This window comes from Exophiala spinifera, assembly GCF_000836115.1.
Source record: "Exophiala spinifera strain CBS 89968 unplaced genomic scaffold supercont1.3, whole genome shotgun sequence".
Classification (NCBI taxonomy): domain Eukaryota; kingdom Fungi; phylum Ascomycota; class Eurotiomycetes; order Chaetothyriales; family Herpotrichiellaceae; genus Exophiala; species Exophiala spinifera.
In genome coordinates, this window is record NW_015622515.1 from 2724984 (window position 1) to 2751438 (window position 26455).

General features: G+C 52.4%; 12 protein-coding genes across 12 annotated transcripts; 5 read left to right on the forward strand and 7 right to left on the reverse strand.

Annotated features, from left to right (window-relative positions):
* Positions 1 to 94: 94 nt before the first annotated feature.
* Positions 95 to 1881, reverse strand: PV08_04723 (uncharacterized protein; the record flags this gene model as incomplete). Its single annotated transcript, XM_016379068.1, has 4 exons — positions 95 to 244; positions 304 to 761; positions 814 to 1406; positions 1460 to 1881. The coding sequence occupies 4 exons, from the start codon at positions 1879 to 1881 to the stop codon at positions 95 to 97; spliced, it is 1623 nt and encodes a 540-aa protein (XP_016237745.1).
* Positions 1882 to 6345: 4464 nt separating this feature from the next.
* PV08_04724 (phosphoribosylglycinamide formyltransferase) lies at positions 6346 to 7086 on the forward strand (the record flags this gene model as incomplete). Its single annotated transcript, XM_016379069.1, has 1 exon — positions 6346 to 7086. The coding sequence occupies one exon, from the start codon at positions 6346 to 6348 to the stop codon at positions 7084 to 7086; it is 741 nt and encodes a 246-aa protein (XP_016237746.1).
* Positions 7087 to 8127: 1041 nt separating this feature from the next.
* PV08_04725 (uncharacterized protein) lies at positions 8128 to 10224 on the reverse strand (the record flags this gene model as incomplete). Its single annotated transcript, XM_016379070.1, has 2 exons — positions 8128 to 9352; positions 9428 to 10224. The coding sequence occupies 2 exons, from the start codon at positions 10222 to 10224 to the stop codon at positions 8128 to 8130; spliced, it is 2022 nt and encodes a 673-aa protein (XP_016237747.1).
* An 803-nt stretch (positions 10225 to 11027) lies between these two features.
* On the reverse strand, positions 11028 to 12883 carry PV08_04726 (uncharacterized protein; the record flags this gene model as incomplete). The annotated part of the gene is made up of 2 exons (XM_016379071.1): positions 11028 to 12775; positions 12832 to 12883. 2 exons carry the CDS (start codon positions 12881 to 12883, stop codon positions 11028 to 11030), a joined length of 1800 nt encoding a protein of 599 aa, XP_016237748.1.
* Positions 12884 to 13513: 630 nt separating this feature from the next.
* Positions 13514 to 15166, forward strand: PV08_04727 (uncharacterized protein; the record flags this gene model as incomplete). Its single annotated transcript, XM_016379072.1, has 2 exons — positions 13514 to 14024; positions 14073 to 15166. The coding sequence occupies 2 exons, from the start codon at positions 13514 to 13516 to the stop codon at positions 15164 to 15166; spliced, it is 1605 nt and encodes a 534-aa protein (XP_016237749.1).
* Positions 15167 to 15850: 684 nt separating this feature from the next.
* PV08_04728 (uncharacterized protein) lies at positions 15851 to 17872 on the forward strand (the record flags this gene model as incomplete). The annotated part of the gene is made up of 1 exon (XM_016379073.1): positions 15851 to 17872. The coding sequence occupies one exon, from the start codon at positions 15851 to 15853 to the stop codon at positions 17870 to 17872; it is 2022 nt and encodes a 673-aa protein (XP_016237750.1).
* Positions 17873 to 18313: 441 nt separating this feature from the next.
* PV08_04729 (uncharacterized protein) lies at positions 18314 to 19411 on the forward strand (the record flags this gene model as incomplete). The annotated part of the gene is made up of 1 exon (XM_016379074.1): positions 18314 to 19411. One exon carries the CDS (start codon positions 18314 to 18316, stop codon positions 19409 to 19411), a length of 1098 nt encoding a protein of 365 aa, XP_016237751.1.
* A 217-nt stretch (positions 19412 to 19628) lies between these two features.
* PV08_04730 (uncharacterized protein) lies at positions 19629 to 20282 on the reverse strand (the record flags this gene model as incomplete). The annotated part of the gene is made up of 1 exon (XM_016379075.1): positions 19629 to 20282. The coding sequence occupies one exon, from the start codon at positions 20280 to 20282 to the stop codon at positions 19629 to 19631; it is 654 nt and encodes a 217-aa protein (XP_016237752.1).
* Positions 20283 to 21022: 740 nt separating this feature from the next.
* Positions 21023 to 22182, reverse strand: PV08_04731 (uncharacterized protein; the record flags this gene model as incomplete). The annotated part of the gene is made up of 4 exons (XM_016379076.1): positions 21023 to 21231; positions 21293 to 21398; positions 21456 to 21590; positions 21667 to 22182. 4 exons carry the CDS (start codon positions 22180 to 22182, stop codon positions 21023 to 21025), a joined length of 966 nt encoding a protein of 321 aa, XP_016237753.1.
* A 509-nt stretch (positions 22183 to 22691) lies between these two features.
* On the forward strand, positions 22692 to 23021 carry PV08_04732 (uncharacterized protein; the record flags this gene model as incomplete). The annotated part of the gene is made up of 1 exon (XM_016379077.1): positions 22692 to 23021. The coding sequence occupies one exon, from the start codon at positions 22692 to 22694 to the stop codon at positions 23019 to 23021; it is 330 nt and encodes a 109-aa protein (XP_016237754.1).
* A 251-nt stretch (positions 23022 to 23272) lies between these two features.
* PV08_04733 (uncharacterized protein) lies at positions 23273 to 24379 on the reverse strand (the record flags this gene model as incomplete). The annotated part of the gene is made up of 2 exons (XM_016379078.1): positions 23273 to 23798; positions 23859 to 24379. 2 exons carry the CDS (start codon positions 24377 to 24379, stop codon positions 23273 to 23275), a joined length of 1047 nt encoding a protein of 348 aa, XP_016237755.1.
* An 801-nt stretch (positions 24380 to 25180) lies between these two features.
* On the reverse strand, positions 25181 to 26119 carry PV08_04734 (uncharacterized protein; the record flags this gene model as incomplete). The annotated part of the gene is made up of 3 exons (XM_016379079.1): positions 25181 to 25430; positions 25507 to 25956; positions 26028 to 26119. The coding sequence occupies 3 exons, from the start codon at positions 26117 to 26119 to the stop codon at positions 25181 to 25183; spliced, it is 792 nt and encodes a 263-aa protein (XP_016237756.1).
* Positions 26120 to 26455: the final 336 nt, after the last annotated feature.

Below are 26455 nucleotides of genomic sequence, written 5' to 3' on the forward strand. Positions count from 1 at the left end.
TCTTCACACTGAGCACCCTTACAGACTCTTAGTAAATCATGCCCGTGTCACTATCCCTCCGAATCTCGCACCGACCTTCGTCCATGCACACTGCCTAATTTGTCTTGAAGTTCAACGGGCCTTGAGCGTGTCTCAGCTTGGCGCCAAAGAATTGCAAGAAGACAACGATGAAGAAGGCTGCTCCCATGATGGCACTCTGAATGCCGTACTCGGTCTGTGTGCCTGCCTTTGTTGCCCAGTTAATCTGGTTCAACACGTTAGTTATTGGGACTGTAGGTCGCCGAGTCTGAAGATATTACTGACCTGGATGTAACCAACGATGAAGCCACCGAGGGTACGGGCAAAGTTCAACCATGCCGCGCATTCGCCACCAGCTTCCGGATACGCGTCCAGGAGGTAAGCACCAACTGCAGCTGTGGTGACAATGGTCGCGAAGTTGTGCATCGCCCAGCCGACCGCAAGGACCCAGTACGACCAGGTCTGGGCATTGTGCAGAGTCGCTCCAATGAGGTTGTAACCAATGAGCTTGAAAGGCAAGACCAACCAAAGAACAATCAATCTGTTCTCTGGGTCGATACGCCCTCCGTGGCGCTTCGCCCAAAGCTTAGCCACCAAGTCGAACATGAAATGTCCAAGAACCAGACCCAGAATGGCTCCTACAACAGGTGCAGTATAGATCGCTGCCAGATTGCGATAGCTGAAGTTGTATGCTGGGATAATGAGAACCGAGATGGTCGTGTTGTTGCCAATCGTCCACGGGACTGCGAATAGTTAGCAGTGGCAGCCAAGAGCGGGAGAAGCTGAGTTCCATACAGTCAAAGAAGTAAAATAGGCAGATCAAGAACACAGGCAACTTCAAAGCCGTGTAGCCCAGACGACTCCCGGCCTCCCAGAACGTGTTGGTCGTGTACTTGGTCTTGTATTGTTCAACGCCAATGACACGCAAGAGACGCGACTTGCGCTTTGGGATACGGTCTGGCATCAAGTGCCGGGGGTAGAAGGTCTCGTCCCCAAACACAGAGGTGAGAGCCAGACCCAGGGCGATGATGCCGAAATCGAGCCACATTCCCTTGCGCCACGAGGTGACGCTGACGATTGCTGCCATGAACTGTGGGCCGAGGAAGGGGGAAAGGATAATGGCCGTGGACCAGATGTTGATCTTCTTTGCATGTTGGTGCCAGAACCAAACATCCTTGATCCACATCAGCCCTCCTCCTGCTGCCGCGACACAGAAGAGGCCGTTCAGAATTCGCGACGCCATGTATGATTCAAAGCTCTGAGCAGCAGCAGACCAAGCGGCGGTACCTGCCGACAAGCAGCCAAACCAGAAGAGCACCGGCAGTCGACCGAAGTAGGCAGACAACCACACGGTCGCGAGGCCACCCACGCCCAACATGAAAGTGTTGCTGTTGATAAGTCAGCCAAGAATTCATTTCTCGCATACATGGAGAGGCATTACCCGGCAGTGGCGTGGTTGACGGTGTTAGGAGAGATGTGCCATTCCTCGGCTTGAGGGATCAACGCGCTCGCGCCAGTGGCAGCAGAGTAATCTGCAGTGCAGGCATTGACGGCGATGACGAGGAGTATGAGACTCTTCTTCCATCGCGGCCAGTTCAACGGATCCTCGGGGTCCTCGGTAGGCTGGGGGATCAGCACCACACCGCCTTTGGACTTTTTCAAAGCAACATCAGGGGCAAGACCCAACTTCTCCCTGAGCTGAGCCTCGTCGAGCACATAGCCTTCGGTCTCGCCGACACGATCAAGATCGATGGTGGTGCTCTTGGGCAGCTCCTTCTTCTCCTTGTCAGCCTCGGCGCTGGAGATCGACTGTGTCGAGGCAGCAGTCTCATGGGGTGCTGGCTGGTTGACTTCTTCATCCATGGCTGGTACTATCCAAAAGGCGGAGGGGGACGATTGAAAGTGACACAGGAGCAGTGCGCGCAACAGACGCTTGACATAAGAAACAGAGGAAAAGAAAATCTCGACAGCAAGGGGGGCAAGTGCTTGAAATACCAAGTCCGTAGTACTGTACGGATATCTAATAAGTTTGGGTTTTTTTCCCCCCCTCTCTTTGTGATTCAAACATACAGCCCACCCTCTTAGCGTGTGGCCTCGCCGACCCATCTATACAATATGGCCCTCTCCCTCGCCGATCTTGACCAAAGAAATGGTTTCCCGGCGCCAAAAAGGTCGTGTCAGATGGAAAACTGTGCGCCCCTGCTGGGCCGAATCACGGTCTAAACAACGCCCTTCAGTTCCAGCAAGGGAGTCCTCTCTGCACCTTTCGTTCGTACTTTGACCGTGCGACAGGGGGGCCAGGACGTCAGTTGCAATCTTACCCACAGCGCGGATTGGCAAATTACTGCTTTCAGGAAGTCAACAGCGGAGCCGATCTCCCGGTAGGGCGCATTTCGGAGTGTTTGATTCGACGGACATGAAAGAGGAGCGGTGAAAAACCGGGCCCCTTATATAACCTGACCGCAATAGTCTGGGGCGTTTGTTTGACGGACATCGATGGACAGGGAGGGACGGGGCTTAAATGTTACTAATAACAAAAGATACGGGGTAAAAACATCCACGGGTATGCCTGTATGAGGTGGTACAGTGGCCCGGTTGGGTCAACAAAGGGCCACGGCCTCTTCTGCGAATCCCTCAGCTGTGATAACTCCCGTACGGTAGGCTGGCGGTGCGGCTGTAGCTGTTCGCTGCCCGACTGGTGTTTTTTGTCTTGGCAAGTGAGTCTGTCCACTGCACCACGACGAGAATCCCCAAAGTCACTCTCAGCTTCTCGAGTGACACGTCGTAACAGGATACAAAGGCAGTACGGTCATCGTCCAGACAGGTTGCCCTTCCGCTCCCTTCGCGACCCCCGCCGTCCTGCAGGACGGAGCTGTGGCTGATGTTGATTCGCAAACCAACCGTCTTGCGACAGCCCTTCGGAAAATCCAGGCTGGCACCAACACATAACTGTCTTCATGGACCTCCCTGTCGCCTCCACTGACAACAGGGGCCGCCACAATAATGACAACGTCTAGGGTGATACTTTTACGTCGCTGAGCATCTCTGACGCTTACTGAAGCAACTAAGTCTCTATTGGTTGGGTTGCTTACTTGCTACCACGGAGCCCGTACATGAACACCAGTACGATCAACATGTAGCTGGCGAGAATCTCGAGGCTCCCAGTCGCATCGATTCCCCCCTGGAGCCATCGTCTTTCGTGACCCCAGATTCCAGATCTTTCCATTATATGTCCCGGATCAATCCGTGTCAGCCATCAGATCGAGTCAATCTGCTACGGGTCTAGACCCCCGTCAAGAATCTGAGAACAGGTTGAGATACATGCCCGATCCCTGTGTTGACTGCCGCATGTGCAGTTGGTGCGTGCGCGCGTCGGCATCGATGTTGACGTTTTGCATATGTAAGTGGACACGACGCACTCTGAGTCGCCTAGTGAGCCGACCTCTCAGGAAAAGACCGTCTGGCCAGCTCTGGAACGTGCTGATTGCGTCGTACTATCAGAACGGCCAAAATGGGAGCGACGTGGATGATCGGTTCAGGCGATGATGCACATTTGCTTTATTGTTTTTCAAGCATGTTCAGCAACGATTTCCACTCAACGAGATCTCTCCCCACACCCTGAGGAACACACCCAGAGGATATCTCTTTCAGAGAGCCGCCATCGCGAACATGAGCTTATGCTAGGGTGAAGCCGCGTGTGCCAATGTGCTGGCATACACATGGGACGGACGATTGCTCTCTGCCGAATGCTCTCATTGACAATACTTCTGCAAAGCAGTTCGCCCTATTCTGACACTTTGCGTCTTGTTCGGTTCCTCGTTGCGTAACGCGTGCCCGTGCATGGAGCATTGTTCCCAAACATTTATCGATCCTGTAATGTCAACATTTTCAACCAAAAGACCATGGCAATTACCTTCTGTCAACTGACATAGTACCAGGATTGAGTACTCTAGATATGTAGGCAGCGAACCTCAACGCGAGGGTGGATTGTTGCGCAAGCTCTGGAATTGTCCACTTGCCTTAACACCGATTGTACCCAAATAGAGTTACGTCTATGGATGGCCACGAGTCTGGGCCTCTGCAGCATAACTCTAAGCTGAGATCATGAGACGGGCATGCATCTAGACTCTTTGTAAGCTGTTCTGACCCACCGGTGTTTCTCGAATCTCCAGCACAGTATTTAAGCTTCCCCGGATTCCAGAGATCCTTGTTGCTGCGAAGATACAGAGGTTGACTCCCACCTTCAAGTATTGTATGTTTCGCTCAATGCTGGTACTGGCACTGTTGTGAGACAAACTAGTTCAAAGGAGCATGCATTGCCTTTGTAGCTGATACAAAGTTTCCGTTAGCCATCAGTACTACCATTGCTCGCCTGCACCGCTTGCCAGGACGTTCTTCTGGAGGAAAGATGGAGAAAAGACTTCGTATCTCGTTCAAGTCAAGGGTGATCTGATATTCCGAGGTCGTAGACTTTCCAGGAGGCTTCCTTTCGTCAAAATCAGCCTTTCCTCAACCCTGAAGCGTAGAACACTTGAGTAGGACCGTTGCGCAGTATTCATAGATAGAGGCAGGAGCTGAGACGAAGCGTCGTCGCATTGCAAACGCAGCGCGTCATGCCGAGCAATGAGCCGCTGATATGAATTCCGGACTTCTTTCCACAAACCGGAGCCTGTGGGACTTCGAGGACAAACAATTGTCACCTCCCTTCTGCTCTCCAATAGAGTAAAGTTGACAAGTAGTCCTTTTGACGGAGTCTTGTTTAGGGCACAACGATGTCACCGGGCGACGGCCTGTGTATGATGATGTTTCGTTATGGTTGGATGTGGGCGTCGCCGAGGAGAACATCTTATGCAAACTTCACAGCTTGTATCATGATTGACGTTTTAGCAAGTGTCGATGCAGTCTTATTCATCAGTGGCATGAGAGGGATCACCCTGCAAGATGAGTCTCGCTCAGGTGAACTCGGTTACGATATCGCGCCACTGCAAGCCACCCTCCAACAGGGTCGCTTTTCGCCGTGCATTCTAGCTATTGCATCGTCTTCGACGGTGTTCGCGCATACAAGGACCCGCGGGACCAAGGCTAATTCGCGTGACAGTTGTACCCTTGCAGCTGGTTACGCTACAGCTTGCTGCAGGAGTAGCTTCAGTGGGTCAATCAAGACGGGTATGCAGACGGTGCATCCCCGCAGCAAGAATCTTCTGCTGCGTTGACATTGAACGCCCCTAGAGAATGGTTCTTCGGTTGGGGGAGACGAGGAATAAGATGGGTCTGACGGTCCAGAATCACCAGTGGAAACCGTTCTAAATGCTCACGAGACTCGCTCAAGGAACAACCTGATGATCTGCGCAAGCGAGGGCTGAGGGATGTGATGTTATTTACGAGGTGGCCAGTAGTGTCATGGTGGCTTGAAGCTCGCAACGAGTAGGGAGAAGGGCAGCAGGCCCTTGTACCGTTCGCCGTACACGATCGACATCAGGGTCTTTGGCGCTCCGAGTAGACTATCGATACGATGCATACAAGGGTATCGGCGAGCCCCAGATAGCCTGTGCTGTAGCAGTATGGTCCACGGACCTCCTGAGGCAGGTGGGTGACATACCCAAGAAGCTGCAGAAGGCTTGGGCGACCACTCTTCCGACCCAGCAGTTCGAGTAGCACAGGACAATAGCTTCGGGTTGATGACGAGGACCAGTGAGACGGCAGTTGAGACAGGTACCTGTATGTAGCTAAGAGGAGGAAGTGCTGGGACCGCGGACGCCGTTAGTGATTTTAGCTGCAGACTGCGTTGCTTGTAGAACCGAGCTGCACCCTGCAGGCTGCGGGCGGGGCAGAAGATGATGCGGTGCGGCGGAGACGACGAGCCACCTAAGACTCTCCACCGCCAGGCGCTTGACCAGGCTGGTGACCTTGCAGTATTAGCTTTGGCTAGGAAGATCATACCCTACGGGAGCTTCCACGCCTCCAGTCTTGCTCTTCGTCCACGGCCCAAAGTTATATCACTTTTCAGACACCTTTCGTTCTCGCTTTTCTCGCGGCGCTCGACCTCGAATGTCTTGAGCCCGGCCTTCGCGACTGCTTTGTTCTGCCTCCATCCACATTACTCCGCAGGCCATACTCCGGACACGTCTCCTCGCATTGGCCAACCAGACATGGCATGATTCGAATCTGCACTACCTATCCTCAGCTCGACTCCGGTCTGCCCCGCGCTAAATTGACCTCTTCATCGCCTTCTTGCCCCTAGCTAGAAGCATCCTTCGAGCTCCCAGTCCCCTGTTCATCCATACTGCCTGAAAGAAAAGTCTGCGCTGCGAGGGAGTCAACTTCAAGATGCCTTCTGGTAAATCAGTCTCTACCGACAAGTCCCGCACCTACAGCGCATCCAGCTCCTTCAACATAACTGTCCTCATTTCCGGATCTGGCACGAACCTCCAGGCCCTGATCGATGCTTGTGGCCAAGCACCGCCCTCGAAGAGCCGGCCTACTCCGAAACGCCTTCTCCCGCAGGCCGAGATCACACACGTTATTTCAAATCGTCGCGAGGCCTACGGCTTGACTCGTGCTCAAGATGCCCGCATCCCTGTCACGTACCACAACCTGGTGGAGTACAAGAAGAGATATCCCGAAAACGTACAAGCTGCAAGGAATCACTACGACTCTGATCTCGCCCAAAAGATCCTCACCCACATTCCTTCGCCAGATCTAGTTGTCTGTGCAGGCTGGATGCATATTTTGTCGCCGATTTTCATCAACGCCTTAGCTGCCGCCCGTGTCCCCGTCATCAACCTCCATCCTGCTCTGCCTGGACAATTTAATGGTGCGAATGCCATCGGACGTGCGTTTGAAGCTTTCAAGAATGGCGACATCACCAAGACAGGGGTGATGGTCCATTATGTCGAGGCAGATGTCGATATGGGCCCTCCCATTCTGGTTAGAGAAGTTCCATGCCAAACAGGGGACTCTCAAGAAGATCTAGAAAAGAGAATACACGACACAGAATGGAGGTTGATTGTCGAAGCCACAGGAAAAGTCCTGTCGGACCTGGAAGAAAAGAGGAAGGCGGAGAGCTGAACTATGCCTACGAAACCAGGTGTGTGCTGGATCTGGAAGTTATTCCGACGCAGTTGGTGATCAAAGCCCCTGCGGAGCACAGCCGACGAAAAAAAAAGTCGTTCCTTCGGTACAGCAAGGTGTTTCAGGTCCTTATGGGATGATGTCTGGGTCTAGAGGATTTTGTTGGTAGATTTTGATGCTTGCGGCCACAAATCATCATCCATCTCATGTGGGGTAAATGGTGTTTTGTTTTTCCTATGTTGCGGCCCGCTTTTCCTTCTCCCTTGTGGTGACGGAGCCAAAAACTGTGATGGAACCAGGTATGTTTCACGCGAGGGTGGCAGCAGTGTTGCTTCAAAGAAGCTGAATCCAAGGGGCGGTGGCAAATGACTTTTGGGCTGGAGTTCGACAGGCTCGAAAATGTGCTGAGGACATAGGTACCTATGCAACACTTCCTAGGCTACACCATGTTTCGACGATTCGCAAAGCTATTTGGGTGTCGACAGTGTCGACGGCGTCACATCCTGGTGACCGAGACGAACGCTGATCTGCGGGCAGTTGGACAGAACATCACGACAAAAAAAGGACCAATTACCAAGGACTATGTGCCTGGTGGCCACCACAGGTACACTTTGGAAGCTGATATCTCAAGTACTGGGTACCTAAGGAGCCACCCTCACCAAGTACAACTTTTGACATGAGTGAAATGATCAATTAACAAAACCATTTGAAGTTTCTTTGCAGTTATTAATGACGTATCCAAACATTACCTGAATCATTTCCCTCGGCTCACACGGAGGACGATATACTAGGACTATATACTAGTATAATATAACATGAACATAACGCGGGATGCTGCTAAACAGGCCTGGGTATCGCAATATACACACACACCGTAACCAACAAGAAGATCGATCAACTTGCTACCTCCCTCACTCCCCTCCTACCTCGTCCCGGGGAATCTCGTATCAGGTACGGATAAACAACAATCATAATATAATGGGCCGGTCGACCAACGGGGTACCCTGTACGTTTTCAGCCCGCGACAAATTCCCAACATCACTGCTTTTCGTCCGAGGCGTCCGGGGGGACCGGATTCTCTGCATCATCAATGACACGTCCATTCTCAACAGGTGGTGTACCCTTTTCCGTCTGTTCATCAGTCGACGTTCCGCCGGCGGCGGCGGCGTCCCGTCGCCCGTGGTGATCGTCCGTCCCGCCGTCGAGGAAGGCATGGTATTGCTTCTTGTAGCGATGCTCTTTCGGGTCTTCTCCTGCCGCCCGCGCGGCGAGATCCTCCTCGTCGCTCGAACTGAGGCTGCTGAAGCTGGAATTCTGCATGAACATGACCGGCTTGCGGGTCGCCTTCTTGCGCTCCCGTTGCTCGCTCTTCAGCTTGTCCATGCGCTCCGCGTCGGCTTGGCAGTCCAGCGTCACCACCTTGAGGCCAGGCAGGTTCGTCTTCAGAAAGTCCCGCAGAAGATGCAACTTTTCGCCGTTGGGCCTGTAGGTCCCACTGTCGTTGTCGATGATCAGCACGTAGTGTGAAGGGTCCGTGTCCTTGCTCGACTTCTCGATGGGCACGTCGGTGCCTTCAGAACCCTCGTCTTTGTCCTTCTCCTTGTCCTTGCCGTTTCTGCTCGACGGCGGCGGCGGCGTCACGGCATCTTGTGAGTCGTTCTCCTTCTCGTCAGCGTCGGCATTATCCTTCTCGTCGTTCTGAACACCGTCCTCGTCGCTGTCCTGATTGATGGCAAGTCGATCGATTTCCCGGTTCTGCCTCTCTTCCTCCGCCATCCCGCTTTCCGGAGCAGGCTTATGCGTGCCTTCCAAGGGGTCCACGTCCTTCTCGTTGCTGTCCGTCTTGGGATGTCGGATTTTCCGCACGAAGAATTCCCCGCTGCAGGCAATGTATATGCTCACGTCGCTGTGCATGGTATGTTTGCTTAGAAGATCGATGCCGAATTCTTTGCCCGTTTCCGTGAATCGAAAGTTGCCGTCCAGAGTTAGGACGTACGTGAAGATTCGGCCGCCCTCGTCATAATGCACCAGGTCAAGGAACAATTTTGTCATGTCAACGGTCGGCTCCGGGAACGTGCCGTACTTTGTCATCCGGTCGTAGTTGTATATCCGGGAGTGTTGATGATGAAGTGCGCGATTGAGTAGCCTCCCTCGAAGGGAATGAGACGTGAACATACCCGCAACAAAGGGCTTGAACTCCACGTATCGATGGTACAGGTCTGCGGGCACCGGACCACGGAATTGCATCTGCACGGCTTGAAAACTGGTTTTCCCTCCCTGTTAGCCACGCGCCTAATCACTTGCTAGGAGAACATAGGAGAGACAGGCTCGAACTTACTTGTATCTCTGCGTCTCTTTGCCGTCTTTGCCCATTTCTGTATCTTTGGTCCCGGCCAGCCGTCCTATGAGTGGAGAGTAGTGCCGGCTCCAAGCCAGAGGTCCGACGGTATACATCCTTCCGCCAGTCTCGTCCTTTGTGCGCCCAAGGTTCTCAACACTCACGATCAAATGGCCGTCCATCTTGATGTTTCGTGAGAAGAGCGCAGCGCACCCGCGAAACGTGTATGCGCGCTTACTGCCCATGCGCTTTTTCAATCCAAAGCTTCGCCGTGAAAAGCCCTTCCAGTTCTCGTCGATGCTCGAGACGTCGATGTGCGCGTTGCCCAAGCGATCGTCGTGGTCCGACGGGTCTTCATCATACAACCTACATTTCAGGTGGAAACCTGAACTCGGTACGTTGGCAACAATCCAGTCGGTGTTCCATTCTGGGTTTGTGTTGCGGTGGATGGTCGGCGTGCGGATGCACATATCCGGGTCTTGCTTGTGACGCTTGACAAGGTCTGACTTGAGAACGGCGAGGATATAAGGGTCCGAAGAGAGCGTGTTCAGGTCGGCAAAGGGAAGGTTTTCGGCTTTGTGAAATGTGAATTTCAACGTGTATCCGGGCGGCGCGTAGGGAATCGGCGTGTCGTCAAAGCCGCCTGCGGGGCCTTTCTTCTTCTCTGGAGCACTTGATCCTGCATTTGGGTGGTATTTGTTTTGTAACTTGTCGGTCTCGTTGACAAGCTTGGGACCAATCTTATCAGCGGGGTGCTCCTTGCGCAGAGCTGGGGCATCTGTGTTGGCTTGCGCCATGGCCGATGACGGTGGCTACACGACTCTCGCTCGAGGGCGCGGAGGTTGTAGCTAGCGGGGGAGAGGAGGAATTGGATAAAGAGAGACGCAGGCGCGCATTGAGAGCACAGATGAACAGGCAGACCGGTAAGCAGCCCTAAAAAACAAGGCCCGTCCTCGGCCGTATTATTGTAGTGTACAATAGTGAGGACGGGCGGGCGATCGCGACATTGGCAGCCCAGATCGAGAATCCCATGCCACGGCCCACGGATACGACGGCTGGAAGAAGAGGGCCAGGAGAGGGTTCTGTGGACCAAAACACCACGTTCCCTCCATCTGACAAAGCTTGGTAAAAGCTTGAGATGGATCCTCAGCATGACGTTGAGGATTCCGCCCTCCTCGCACCCAGTAATCCCTGTCATACAGTGGGCATCGCCCGGAAACCCGGTCGATCAACTCCTGACGCAGGATTTGCCCATCATTGTTGACATCATCGTAGTGGAAACTTGATAGCACGCCTGTACGAGCACTTTGCAAGTCTGCAGGGTACGAGTACGAGCATGAGGGACCAAGAGTTAATCCGATTCCCAGGAGCCACAGATGAGGGAGCACGTTTGTGCAATTTACTTCAATCGTCATCTGTACACTCGCAACAAACTAACTAGTAGCTTGCTCTCCACGAAAATGACTGTTTTGTCCGCTAATGCTATGCGGGTGTTGCTTCAAGGCAAAATCAGACCAGGCCCATTCACCTTTATGCTAGACTCCTCGCTCATGGCAAAATGCGAAACACTCAAAGACAGCCATTCCTTTACTAATCTAGTCTAATACTCCTCAAATAACTTCAACAGCAGATCGGCGCCTGGTCCACTCAGGCTATCTCTCATCTCTTTCTCAGAAACTGCGCTTAGTACTTGTTTGTCGTCCAACGCTCTCCCGCTCCTTGAAGGTGTCTTTGTTGGTGTCAGGAGGCTCGACGTTCGACCCGACGATTCATGTACCAGACCAAGTGTCTCAAGACTGGCGACAACGTCTCGGAACTCTGTCACCTTCAACGGCACCAATGTTCCATCTCGTTTACATAACGCTGTGTATCTCTCAAAAAGTGCTTTGATGGTTGGGATTCGCGATTGTGACTTTGAAGGTGTTGTGTATGGATCACAATGTCTCTGTCGACTTTCGGACGCTACTAGAGAACACAGTACCGCTCTTTGCTGGAGATTCAGTCCACTCAGTCGGGACACGGTGGTATTGTTGAAAATGCTGGAAGCAACTGCTGCAACGTGGGCTGGGCTGGCTCGAGGTGCCGTTTCTATGGTCAGTTGCGACAGGACAGAGCGGCTCTCAATCGTTTTCTGCAGATTTCCCACCTCCACAAGAGGCTGTTTCGTTGGAGTTGTCTGGCTTGAACTCAATTTGGCGAGCGTTTCCTGCTCAATCTTATCGATTACCCGGCGAATCAGACTGAATGCTTTCCTGAGATCTCCAGTTTGAGATGCAATCCTTTTGCTGCTGAGCTGCACTGCTGCCGGGTGGATCAAAGGAATGAAATCGGGAGGTGCTGTGCTGTCAGCAGGTAGTAGTGTTCGCAGCTTCTCGGAGAGGATCTTCGAGATTTGCTGCGCATCGTATGGAAGAAATGGAAGAAGTTCTGGTTTGAGGTTCTTCACCTTCAGCCGAGGGAGAAATCGATCAGTCAAATCCAGGGCATTAGCGATGCCTATTAGAATGAGGGAGGAAGTTGGATGCATCGCCCACTCGAAGATATTATACAGCACTTCGCATTCGCCACTCAGAAGGGTGTCGACTTCGTCCAGTAATACCAGATGCATGTCGGAACTTCCCTTTTGCGCGGTGAACAGCCTCGAGAGGCTGGCCTTGGTTGCCTTTTGATTGCCACCGCCACAGCCAAATTCTTGAGCAAAACTTGTGAGAACCTCGTTGGAAGACTTGAAAGCGACACAGTTGATGGTTGCGAGCTTAACATTTTTCTCCTGGAAATCTTGCATGATCTCCTGGATCAAGGCACTCTTGCCGGTCCCTGGAGGTCCGCTAACATAAGTGCAGCCACCCTTCTTAGTCTCGAGGGCCTTGGTTATGAACTCTGTTAGCCGTTTTCGTTCTGGTTCACGGCCAATGACTTTTCCATTCGATGCTTGGGTGAAAAGTTGTCTCGCCTGCGAGTAAACATTTTGTCTCGAATGCGTCGAAGTACGTGCTGATCGTGGCGTGAGGAACCGAGCTCCAAGTCGTACGCGGTGCTTTGGTGTGCATGGAGGCGTTGCAAGTGCATTTTTGAAGCGTGTGGTCGTTGTTGGTGTTGAGAGAGCTGCAGGTGTAGTGTTTTCATCTTGGATCTCGATTGCGGTTGTTTTGCTGTCTACCAGGCTGTCTGGTTCGATACGTTTTGGTTTTTCAATACGATGTCTGACAGAGCGAGTCTGAACAGGACTTTGGTGCTTGCTTGGGGAAGGCTGCTCCCCCAAGTGTTTCTTTCCATCGGTGTCTTCATATATCTGGGGTGCAGAACGGCGCGTCCGTCTCTTGGGGACAGGAGAAAGAGATGAGATATCTACACGGGGTAATGTCAACGGAAGTTCACCAGCTCGAATCAGCTTTTGCACATACCTTCCTCGTCTATAAGTCTTCGAGAGCGCTTTCCAAGTACTGAGGCCGCCATCGATGTGGTCGTTGCTGCTTTTGCTTGCAGTTGTCGAGTTGGAGAAGGATGTACGAAGGAAGGAACGACCACGGGCGCGACTTGCCTTTTCACGAGTCATGCAGACGCGTCGACGCGTAGATTGAAGCTTGGCCCAGCCGCCGTGACAGGGCTCCAGCCACAGAGCGCGCTTAAACGCTAAGCGCTGTCTAAGGTGAACCACTCGCCCGTGAAACGCAGATGCGTTCCTCAGCCTCGGCGGTTATTGAAGGGGCTTGTGGCGCTGACCGACGCCTTACCTCGCGTTTCTTGGCGAGTTTGCATCCGATGAGATTCACTAGGCCGGTCCTGTTGTCACCGATAGGCGCCCGGAGCGTTTTCGTCATAGTCAAACTGCGTTCACGCTGGGCCTCTGTGGTGTTTGCCTGGACTTGCCATACCTACCTGTTCTCGAGATATTCAACTACATCGGTGTCTTGAACTTCGGTCTGACTTTTCTGGTATCACGATCCACGAGATTTCTCTCACATGAAGACTTCTAATCCTTGAGACTCTAGTGAGAGTCCGTCGTCCCAAACGTATTGATCCTCCTCCGGGGATTTATCTCCAATCTACCATATCCTCTCCAGTCTCAATAACCTCCTACTCAACATGGACGAAGCGATTGCCTCGGTCATCACCGTCACTGGGTCGACTCCAGAAATCGCCGCGCAATATGTCCAGCTCGCCGATGGAGACCCCAACCAAGCGGTTCAGTTGTTCTTCGAAAACGGTGGCGCAGATCTCGGCGTCGCCTTTCCACAGCCTCAACCCTCCACAAGCTCCTTCCAAACGGGTGATGCTCAGAACCCAATCAACTTAGACGCAGATGAGCATATTTCCGATGACAATGATCCCGAGATTACTGGCTTCAGGAAAGCATCACGAGGCGCTGCTTCCTCACGACCTACGAATGACTTTGAAGACGACGAGGCGATGGCGAGGCGGTTACAAGAGGAGATGTATGGCAGCAATGATGTAGAGCACAATGTCAGAGCCCCCATTGCCCGACAAGTCGAGACGTTAGTCGGTCCTGGCGCGGATCCCTTTCCTGCGGCCGGACCAGAGTATGATGCAGCACTAGAGGAGAGGTTACGTTCTTTTCAAAGGAGACGCAATCAAGGTTGGTCTGCATCTGGAGTAAGTACCAACATGACTGACGGCCACACAGTTCGTCCTGGCATATTCAACCAACATGAGCCTCCATCAAGCATCTGGGATCGGGATGTTAGAGAAGCCGAGGCTGGAAGAGGCTTTCTTGCAGAGTCCACCGGAGGAGCATCTGAGGCTTCATCGAGATCCACCAGGCTCGCCCGACTTTTTCAGCCCCCTTGGGAGTTGATGTTTAAAGGAGAATGGGATGCTGCTCGAGGCGAAGGCAAAGAACACAAAAAATGGCTGTTGGTCGATATCCAAGACCCATCCATATTTGACTGCCAAGCGCTAAACCGCGATCTGTGGAAGAACGAGGGTATTGTCGACACAGTCAAAGAGAACTTTGTCTTCATTCAATACAACAAGGACGACCCACGTGCTGGCCAGTACATCCAATATTATTTTCCGACCTACGAGAACCAGGATGAGTATCCTCATGTTGCGATCGTGGATCCTAGAACAGGCGAACAGATCAAGCTATGGTCACGAAAGGTACCATCGCCGGCAGAGTTTTTAATGCAACTTCACGAATTCCTTGATCGATACAGTTTGGACAACAATGCACGAAATCCTGTTGCTAAGCGCAAATCAGAAGCTAAGAAGGAGAAGCCTCTGGATCAATTGACTGAGGAAGAACAACTCGAAAGAGCATTGCAAGCAAGTCTTGGATCCCAGGAGATTGTAGAACCCGGGTCATCTGCTGCAGAGGATCCCGACGCCCTCACAAGGAGTATTGGAGATGTACGAGATGCAGAAGCTCCATCAATTGCAGAAGCTATGGACCTGGACGACCCTAGCGCAGCCACGACGAGCGAAACATCCCCATTTTCACAGATTGCTTCTGACCGTCCCCATGTGGAACCTCCTGCTGGCCCTGGCATTACGCGAGTCCAGATCAGACACCCAGGCGGTAGGATCGTGCGACGATTTGGCGAAGCCGATCCTGTACAACGAATATATGAATTTCTGAAGGCCGAACCCTTGGAGGGCAGAGAGGGGCAGGACTTTGAATTGGTGTCTATGGGAAAGAATCTCATCGATTCTCGGCAAGAGACAATCGAAGCTGCAGGATTGAAAAATGGAACTGTGATGGTGGAGTTTGTGGAGTAGATGGTCGTTGATACAATAGACTCATAGTTGAAGTTCCGCCAGAGATCTTGTTCCAGGGGCTGGAGAGGTGCATGGCGAGGCATTACAAGATTTAGGCGACTTACTAATGCCAGTCAGGCGCCCGCCTGGCCTATTCTTTTACGCGAAGAACATCGTACAGGTCTATCGTCTCGGACGAGCAATCATGAGATCCTGATGTCTGTAACCTGAACGTTTCCAAGAGTTGACTGTTGCGGGTGTTGTGTGGCCATCGATTCTGCCCGCCAATAGGGGTGTTCAGCCAATCAGAGCGATCAGTGGCATCGCGCACCCGATTGCGGTCTGTGAGTAAACACGCCGTAAAGTTGTTTCAATTCCCAGAGATGCACCTGCAAATGTATGAGCACACACGGTACGATGAGCTAACGTCCTGGCGCGTCATGAGGCAGCAATGATTCACGCCCTAACGATCCATCACGATAGAAAGCAACGCGCATAGAAGGCAGGGGCACTCTGGCACGGCGCCTGCTGACATCCTAGTAACCACCCTCTTGAATCAGTTGCGACACCTTCTTTGCAGACAATTCACATCCCCGGATACTGTCCTCACGGACCCTGGAGTGGCTCTAGGTTGAAACCCCTCCGATATCTTCGTCCAGCCGTAACAACCCCCAACATACCTCCGCCTGCTCATTCCTCACAAACATGGACCCAGAAGAATTGTACACCAAGCAGAATTGCATTGGAGGCGGTAGTTTTGGCAAAGTATACAAGGGCGTTGACAAGCGAACTGGGCACGCCGTGGCAATCAAGATTATAGATGTCGAGAACGCTGAAGATGAGGTCGAGGACATTATACAAGAAATATCCATACTTTCGGAGTTGCAGTCTCCTTATGTCACCAAGTATCATGGCTCTTTTTTGAAAGGCTCTGATCTATGGATCATCATGGAGTTTTGCTCAGGCGGTAGCTGTTCAGATCTCATGAGACCAGGCATGATCCACGAAGACTACATCTGTATCATCCTTCGAGAATTGCTGATGGGACTCGAATACCTACATGGCGACAAGAAACTGCATCGGGATATCAAAGCGGCCAATGTTCTTTTGGGGCAGAATGGGCAGGTCAAGCTTGCGGACTTTGGTGTCTCTGGACAACTGTCAGCCACTATGACCAAGAAAAATACCTTTGTCGGGACCCCATTCTGGATGGCGCCAGAGGTCATCAAACAGTCTGGCTATGATCACAAGGCTGACATTTGGTCTCTTGGTATCACAGCCATCGAGCTGGCTCAAGGGGAGCCTCCATATGCCGACATTCATCCCATGAAGGTTCTCTTCCTGATCCCCAAAAACCCACCACCAACTCTACAAGGGAGCTTTTCTCGTACATTTAAGGACTTCGTTGAATTGTGCCTCAGGAGGGACCCTCGAGAACGGCCATCGGCGAAAGAATTGCTGAAGCACCCTTTCATACGGAAGGCGAAGAAAACAACGTATCTGACTGAGCTAATCGAACGCAATGAAAGATACATTGCAACTCACGGCAGCAGATCTTCAGATGATGAGGATGAAGACGAGGTACCCGCCCAACAGTCTCATGCCTCAGAGAATGAAGATCTCTGGGACTTTGGAACCGTTCGACCTGTGGGTGGTCGAGGAGCTGGACTTCGCCCAATGAATGACTCTGACGCTAACGCGAGAGCGTCTGCGGAGCCACCAGCTTCGAGAAACAAGGGTGAATGGGACGAGACTGTCAAAGTTCCCTCGTCTCCGCAAAAGTCTCCTGTTAAGGGGGCGTTCCCTACTCCGGCGAAAGCTCCCTTGCCACCTTCACCAACCAGGGAAACGAGTTCTAGCGGAGCTCCAGTCCCCTCTCAGCTATCTACCCCTGCTATCCCACCGAAAAGCTCGACTCCTTTGTCTGTGCCGCAGACACCGGCCAATCCAGTTAAGACTCAGGTCTCTACGTCACAAGAACACAAAGACAGCCCTGACTCCAACGAATATAACAAAGCGTTTCAGGCTCAACTAGCCAAGGACATGGCATTTCTGAAGATCGATGGTTCAGACAGCCCTACTTCGCAAGGGTCAACTCCACGCAACAAGAAGCCTCACATGGTCATTCCAGAGATTCCGCCCTTCAGAGGTAAGCCAGGGAGAGGAGAGCCTCTCAACCCCGCAAAACCAGCGGCACCATTGACGACGGTTGCCCAGCAGCCTCTGCCCTCCTTTTCAACCAAAGACTTGGCACCCGTACCAGGATCACAACTTGGTATATCATCGACTGATCAACCACCGTCACAACCCTTGACGAGTAAGACGAATAAGCCAACACCTCTAACGCAACCAACTTCGGGAGGTCCCTCTCATCAGCATTCGAAAGAGGACCCGAACGACGAGCTTACTGCTCTCAATTCTGTGATTGTTCCAGCACTTGAGGCTGCAATCCATCGTCGAAGCTACATGCTGAAGGAGCTTAGTCGGACCAGACAGCAAGGATCGCCTGCAGCAGCTGAAATCCAGCATCAGAGGGTGCAGACCCACGAGAAAGTACGACGCTTGGCCGCAAAAGCCGCAGCTATCTTTCAAGAGATCCAACGTTGTGATGAAGAATTCCCTGTTGGCATGAGTGGCGGTGTAACAGAGTTCTTGGAAGGCTTTCTAGAAGAAATTCTGGTGCGAGTCGAGGCGGCAGAGGAGCCAGAGAGTCCCAAGAAGGTCTAACAATGACGCTCACTGATGATATGATTAATGGTCACCATGACACAGTTGAGGGAGATGTCTATCGTCTCGTAATGCAGTGTCTACGAGATTATGGACAAGATTGTATGATTATGGAGGTTGACCATGTGCAACAAATGCTACAGGCTTTAGTACCGTATGTGGAAGCTTGACCGATGCTTATATTCAGCCTTACATGATTCAAAATGCCCCTGAAACCTGCCAAACCACGAGTCATGTACCGCGTCACTGGATGGCCATGACTTTATCCTTTCGTCTACTCCGTATGCGTACCTGCTAGCCTAATCGACTTTCGTGAGACGTACTGCGCATTCCGGCATCAAGCCCAGCATGTAACACCCTCATAGCAGGGCGTCGAGACTTGAACTCTTGCCCGACACCATCACCATCCTAAAAGCCAAATAACTCGGGAAGACAAGCACAATGGCGGGTGAATCTTCATCATCAAATTCGGGTTCATCCTCTCCGAGTAATCTTATCCGCCTTGCTCCGTTGCAAGCCAGCGATCTCCCATGCCATCCTGACTTGCCAGGCTCCTCGGCCGAGCTGCTCCCCTTCCTCACGGCGCTCCTTGAAGACGGCGTGTCGTTCCTGTCCCCGTCTAGTTTCCAAGCCAAGTTCAAACACCAATCCACCAAGATGTCCCCTCCTTCTGCGGCGAAGGTGGATATCCTGACACATTCCATACCGGCGAGTTCGATCGCGCAGGTTAAGTGGACAAGACCTTCCTCTGCGCAGAATCATAGTGGTGGTGGTGGTGGTGGTGGTGGTGGTGCGGCGATTTCACGAAGTAAACCCGAGAAAGCCGAGGGCGAGCACTGGTTCGCAAGGCGCAGCGTGCACGCCGACGTCAGCAGCAAGAGCGAGGAGAAGGTCGGGCACGCGAGCTGGGACGAATTCGTGTTTGGGATCCGCGACGAGCACAGCAAGCACGAGATGGAGTTCACACCGCCGCTGTACGACGCGAGGAAGGTGGTCGACTGGGCCGGGCAGATCAACAAGCTGGACGGCGAGGGTCGGCTGCACGACAAGTTCAGGAACCCGACCATGGGCGTGTACGAGATGTGCCATGCCCTCCCGGCGCCGTTGACGCCGAGGTGTTTCTGCGTCCTGGTCGTCACGGCGAGCAAGGGCCCTGGTGGCGGCGGCGAAGATGAAGAGATTGTCGCCGTGACGGTGCCAGTGGACCTGGCTAGTGCAAATCGTCACCCTGATGCCGCGAAGAACAAGAAGAAGAAAGTCGGGTTTTACTCGAGTATGAGGAACCTCAGCGAGGGCGAGGACACCCAGAAAAAGAAGATTGTGGTCATGGGTGCCTACACGGCTGTCGAGGTCGTGAGGAGGCACCGCGACACGGAAGAGATAGAGTGGATCATGGCTACCGCGAGCGATGCCAGAGGAAATCTGCCAATGTGGGTGCAGAAGTTGGGTGTACCGGGCGCGATCGCGAAGGATGTGGGATTCTTTCTCAAGTGGATCAAGGATGTCGACGAAAGCGAAATTCTCAAGAGTGCTGCGTGACCTGCGTCTTTTTTTTCCTTCTCGGCGTTGAGCGTTTTGCGTCAGGCTAAGGGAAGGTATGCAGTACAATAGCTCGAATTGGGAATTTTTTCGAGATTACTACGGAGGCAGGTATTGTTCTGGTTACCTTATGTCACGATTGATGAGATTGAAGTCTGTACAGAAAAATGACTTGCGCAGCAGGACTGGAGCAGGTAAAGGGTCCATCGTAGCTCGTTCATTTCGACTTGGGTGTTTCGTAATACTCCGGGTAGCTATCTTTGTATCCCAGCATCCACCGTCCCCAGAACGCCATCACGATCAGAAATGCTCTGCTGACCCAGAATGCTAGCGTTTCGTTGGGCACGGGCAGCGCGAGTGGCGTGTCTGCGGCGTGCAGGAAAACCATGAGCTGGAAAAGACTGGGTGCAGAGTTGGCTTTGCGACAATCGTCCAGATATCCAAAGAAGTTGCGGAAGAAACGCTGCTCCTGATCGTGTTTTTCTGGGTCCAGTCGGACGTCCACCACGAGAGGATCCGTCTGCGACGCATTTTCGAATTTGTGACGGCGCTTCGGCGGGATTGCGGCCGTCGACGACTGTCCAAGGTCTGTGGAGAGGGTAACGAATGGTTCGGCACTGGTCCCCAGCCAGAATCCGCCCCTGCCAGATCGAACAACGAAGCTTTCGGCTTGGGAGATGTGGTAATGGAATGGAGGCTGAAGAATCGACGGCCCGTTCCCCGGCGTCGTAGGTGGTATGGTGTGTGTCATGGCAAAGGACGAACCCGGTGGGTGGAACTTGACGACCGAGCGGCCATCTTCAAAGGGGATAGGATTGAGTTTCGATATGTCTGTGCGCCGAGGCTGAGTTGGTCGAAGGAAGGACAGCATCCTGGACAAGACAGTTTGATGCCGACTGAGTAGCAATCTGTCCCGCGGCGGTTCCAGTAAAGTCTCGATAGCTAGTTTCCTGACGACGACCTCAGATCTCAGATATGGCGGATTCCTACCTGCATGAATATATATGCCAACGCAACAAGGATCTTACTCTTCAAATTATGTGTTTCCCATGGCGCGGCTGTAATCAAAAAATCCCCGATTACAAAAGACCGGAGACCCAAAAAAGGAGCTTGCTGAGATGATCAGATCCATTCCCGCACGTTTTGGAGCTTGTCCAAAACCTTACTTTGCTGACCAGAGGATAAAGCCATCACAGCTTCTACCATGGTTGTGTACTCAAACTCGTCCGGAGGTGTGATTTTAGGAAGGCCTAAAGAAATACGCAGAGTGATAACATGGTGAGAAAGGTCGATACTCCCTATCTGGGGGCTGCTTTAGGTACAAGTTTGAGAATCGGGGGTGACCCACAAGGCTGGGGGCTGTGCCACAGCACTTTGACGCAACTGCGGTGTAACCACACATCTTGTATTCGCTCGTGGTGTTCATTTGTGCTTTCAAAACGTTGCGTGGTGAAAGATTGATTGGCACCATCTGATGCTATAGATCTATATGGGAGGAATGCTATAGATCTATATGGGAGGAATGCTCTAGTCTGGGGTGGCGGGTGGTGCACAGAGTACATCCCCCGGCCATGTTTGCGCTGTCCAGAGTCTCATATGTCGAGTCCCGACTCACTTGGAAAAGAACGCTTCTAAAGCCTCATTGACCACTTCGGGACGCTGTAAAAATGCCCAGTGGCCCGTATCGAGCTCTTTGACCTCCAGGTTGGGAACCCAGGGTGTCATTTGTGGCAGCTGGGCACGAGGGACGGCAATGTAGTCGTTGGCGCATGTAATGTAGATCGTGGGTTGGTGCAAATACTTCGCCTCCTCTGCAAGGTCTGAGCCAGTTCATTAGCTGATCTGGTTCATGACTTCTGGTATCGAGAATTTCGACTGTACCTTTCTCGACTTCATAGTTCAAGTTCCAGGCAGCAGCTTTGTACCATGCCAACGTCGGTAAGCCGCCCAGTTCATCTGCAGTTTCTTCTCTGCGGACTCGGTGATCCTAAGGGGCCACTTGTCAGTACAGTCGCGTGGTCGGTCAAATGGTGGGTTTCAGAACCTCTTCGGTAAGAAATTCCCCCCAGGCCGCCTGTCTATCGGCGAGAACCCACTCCTCCACGGCTCCAACAGGACACATGTGGTCCTTCCACAAAGATGGATCCTGTGCGTATTGTAACGACAAGAGGGATTCTTTCTGTAAGTTGTTGCCACCATCAGTTCCTTTTGATCGTTCATGGGTCGATCGAAGTCTTGAACAACTGGACACTCACATGCTGATTGAGAATCACTTCAGCGTCGGGGTTCCTGGTAAAGAACACCTGATAGCCAAAAGCCGGGTATCCGATCACTTTTGCTGTCATCTCGTTCATGCGATCAACACTGACAGGAGCCCCTGGCGGACGGTAGCCGACGGCGACGAAGCCCAGTTTCTCTACCCTCTCCGGGAAGTACACTGCTAGCCTAGCCAGCAAAAGCGAACCCACGTCATGGCCCACGGCGAAAACTCGATCAATTGCCTCATGATCTAGAATCTCCACGACGTCCTTGGCCATATCTTTATACAGATAGGCTTCTACCTCGGCGGGCCGAGAAGTGTGCCCAGAGCCCAGGAGATCTGGCGCAATCACCCCGTAGCCAGCGTTGTGAAAATGATCCAGTTGATAGTGCCATTCGTGGGCGATGGAAGGGTAGCCATGCAGGAAGAGCAGCCAACCCTTGGGAGCTGATACTGGCCGCCGAATGATGTAGGAGTATTCAAATCCCCTCGACACCTTGAACGTGGGCATTTTGGAGTTGAGGAGCCGTTGTGGGCACTGACGGGTTGCTTGTCGTGGAGTGAGGCTTCTTCTCACGAGCTCTTTTCCAAGGATCCTTCAAGGGATAGTGCTCACTGTGAATTATAATCCGTACGATTAATGCGCACCACAAGGGATACCTCGTACAACCAAAGTCGGATCAGTTGGATCATGATGCTTCTTGGGTCCATGGACCACACGAAAACCCCGAAGGCCCACTGTGGAGTTCGGAGCATGGGTGGCATCCTTTCTAGAAATCCGGTGGCGGAGAACCCCCTCAACTAAGAGTCTGGGGAGCATTCGGTGGTGGTTGGCTTTAAAGATGATGTGTGTGAAAGGAGCTGCTCCCAGATTATTTGGAAGGGCAACCCAAGGTGCTGCTACAGCTTTCTACCCGTTTCAACTCACCCTAGCAACACATCTGCTTTCCCTACCGGCACCAAGAGAATATCATCGCCAATAGCTACAAGATTGGAGTCGGCACCAAAACCACCGGCATAATGGTCTACAATTCCACGGTCCTGTATCCTAATGACGAAGGCGCCACTTTCGACCTCAAGTACTACGTTGACGTACACATGCCGATTGTTATGAAATATTGGAGCAAGCATGGTCTCCGAGGCTATCAATTGATCAACTACGACACAAGCTTCGACGGCAGCAAGCGCTATAACCTCGGTGCCATCCTGACGTGGGACAGTAAAGAAAGCATCAAAAACGCGGTGGCCGACGAGGCATCCAAGAACGTATTCCAGGACGTGCCCAATTTTACCAATCGTCGGGCGCATTTCCTGGTTGGTGACTTTGTGGCTAACGAGTCACATCAGTAAAAAGGCATCATGGGGCGGACTGATCGAAGAGAGAACCTTTTCTTGACAAGATCGTGACAGGACGTATGGCTTACAGGCGGTGAACCTTTTTCACACGATAGTATTAGGGCCTACAGGGGCGATGCCACAAATGCGGTGGTCGAAAAGTCACCACGAAAAGAGTTGTTAGCGATAGTCATCGAGTGAGAGAACAATACAGTTCTTTTTCTTCAATTTTGGGCGGCTTCTTAGTCTCTTCCCAACACTTATAACTAAGGAGTCTCTGCCACGCGATAGACCAACTTCTTTGCCCTAACCTCACCGGCCTTCAAAGAGGCTAGTCCTTCCACTACACCTTGCAAGCCATTATGGCCAACAACCTCTGGGTGTGTCTTCAACTTCTCCTCAGCAATTAATTGCTCGGTTAAATTCATGAACTTCTTCGCAAACTCCCAATCCTCTGCTGAGGGAGGGAACACGTTGCCCTTCATGGAGAATTTCTCCCCGAACATGGTGTACATGACGGTGCTGATTGATGGGATGTCCGTTCGGGGTGATTTGGTCGGGAGTATACAAGCGTAGACTCCACCAACTTCGGACGAGAGCGCGTCGGCACACACCTGGGAAGACTGTTCCTTGCCAAATGTGTCCCACGCGTATTTGAGACCGTTTTGGGTGTAATCCCGGATTTTGCTTCCGACACCAGCCTCGTTGTAATCAAAGGCCTCGACAGCTCCGAGGTCTTTGACGCGCTGGATATTGGCTTTCGAAGTCGTGGTAACCACAGAGTAACCGGCCCTGAACGCGGATTAGCGAAACGTCTCCTGTAGCCTCTAAAGGTGTAACTAGAGAGCCTACAATGTCGCGAATTGGATACCAAGGGATCCTGTCGCCGTGGTGCCTCCATAGATCAATACAAACGGCTTCCCCTGGACACCACCTTCACCAGGGAGCTTCAACTTCAAGCCTTTTTGAAAGAGACCCTGACCACAAGTAATGGCACCTAAGCTGAGAGTTGCCGCTTTCTCGAAGCTCAGGCTCGCCGGTTTCCGAATCAAGGTGTCGCCTTTGGCAACAATGTACTCTGCAAAGGCGCCATCCTCGGGCTGCTCGGGGCAGCCGCCATGCGCGACGCCCAGGACCTCATCGCCAGCTTTCAGAGGCTTCGTCACAGCCGAACCTACTTCCACGACGACACCGGCAAAGTCGCAGCCCAGCAGGTTTCCATCGTCGGCAATGCCCATAGCGGCATGTTTCCAGTCCGTTGGGTTAAGAGCAACGGCGACCGGACGGATGAGAACATACTCGGGTCGTAATTTGGGTTGCGGTCGGTCCGTCACCAGGACGGGGGCCTTGTTCTGAGCAATGACTGCTTTCATGGTGTCTCGAAAGCTGATGTGGTGGTAATGTCTAACGTCCAAACGGCGGCTATGTGAATGGCTATGCAACAAGGAGATTGAAGACAGTGACCGACGACTGATCGGGAACAGCTCACATAAAGACCGGGAAAGGCTCACGTTCACGACAGGAAGCAAGTATGACATTCTTCTTCTTCTTCGCCAATTAGTAATGCTTGATGGCCCTGTGACTGTCTCATCGGGCGTTGATGTGGTCCGTACAAGGTGAGAGCGTGGATCGAAGTTCATTCACACGCATCTCAGCACCATGTCTATCCCGAGGAGGACATCCCGGCGTGTGCCGAGGGCCGTTGTCTGCGGCGGAAATGCACTGTGGGATTATTAATGGAGATTGACCACGTAGGGGAGATCGGCGGTTTTCCCTTACTACCCAGACACTCCTAACTACTTCTCCATCAACCGCCTATAAGAGAAAAGTTCTAGTTAATGGTAATCACGCCTAAAAAGTAATACGCTAAGCGAAAGTCCTACTTGAAACAAAGAGACTTTCGTTAAAAGTAACACCTACATACGAAGAATCACTGATAGTAGCCATAAGGGTGCCCAGAAGCGTACTCAAGGTGGTGCTCTACCTTATCAATCTAGGGTTGATAACCCTTCCGCTGGTGCTACAACTCGATACGAGGAGCTCTTGTGGACGTCAAAGGCATGTCAGCGACAGATTTTCAGCTAGCTATCCTGATTTCTGAATCCTTCTATGTCTGAGCTCAACACGGTTGAATTTAATATGTTTAACGTAGCAATGCCCTCGTAACTGGAGCCTTACGCCATGTGGAAACCCCCACTCACCCCAATACACACGCCTGTGACCCAGCCTGCCTTTTCTTCACACAGGAGACCTACAGCACCCGCAATCTCGGACGGGTCAGCCATTCTTCCCGCCTTGGGAGTTGCTTCCAACATTGGCTGGAGTGATGCAAGGAACTTCTCCCCTGCATGTGAGAATCCATGGGTCTTTGTCGGTCCTGGGCAGTAGGCATTGACAGTGCAGTCGTAATCACGGCCGAACTCGCTGGAGGGGAAATGGGTTAGTTAGGCCGATCCAGAGGAGGAACTTGAAGAACATGAAGGAGTTGAGGTAGACCTACACAGCCCAGCACCTCGTGAACGCTTCTACCATGGCTTTCGAACCGTTGTAGATTGTCGAACCAGCTGTTCCCAAGCGGGCTCCCGCGCTGCTGGCGTTGACAATGCGACAATTCTTTCTCGACAGGTGTGGTAGAACAGCTTGCGTAAGAAGAAACATGCCTCTGCAGTTTAAACTTACTTGCTTGTCCCACTGCTCTAGCGTTGCGTCGACCAATGGCTTCATGATCGCGATGCCGGCATTGTTGATCAGGATATCAATCTTCCGGCCATTGAGGCGAGCAACTGCGTCGTCGACGAATTTTTGCGGCCCTTCCAGCGTTTGCAGGTCGGCCTCGACTGTGAAGCACTCATTGACTTGAGCCCCTTTGGTCTGGCGACATCGCTCCAGTGCACCCTCGGCATCTTGAGCCTGGCTGTCCCAGGGATAGTTGCACACCACCAGTGCGCCTCTGTTTGAGACCCAATCTCAGCTACTGCCGCCCACCAAAGTACACAGACAAAGGGCAAACAAAGCACTTACTTGGAAGCAAGCTCAACGCATATTGCGGCGCCAATACCCCAGGCGGAACCGCTTACCAGGGCTACTTTTCCAGCTAATGTTTGTTCAACCATGGTTTCGTTTTTGAGATATTGTAATCCAGTGAGGGAAACGACTAAAAGGCAATGTCAATCTACCAAAGAGGAAGGAACGTCGGAACTAGCAAGCACTCTGAAGCCATCCTTATACTTCACATGTACGAAGCATTTGGGAATGCATGTCACCGGACGGCCTCAGGCCGTCATAGCCGTATGGAGAGGCTGAATTCGCAAATCTAAGCACCACATTCCATGCCGACGACCCCACAGCCTCTGGTTCGCTGGAGTCTACCCCGTACGGAGAAGTGAACATCCCCAAACCCACCACATGGCATTCCGACTGTCCCCAGGGGTTGTTGGTAAGCATCGGCA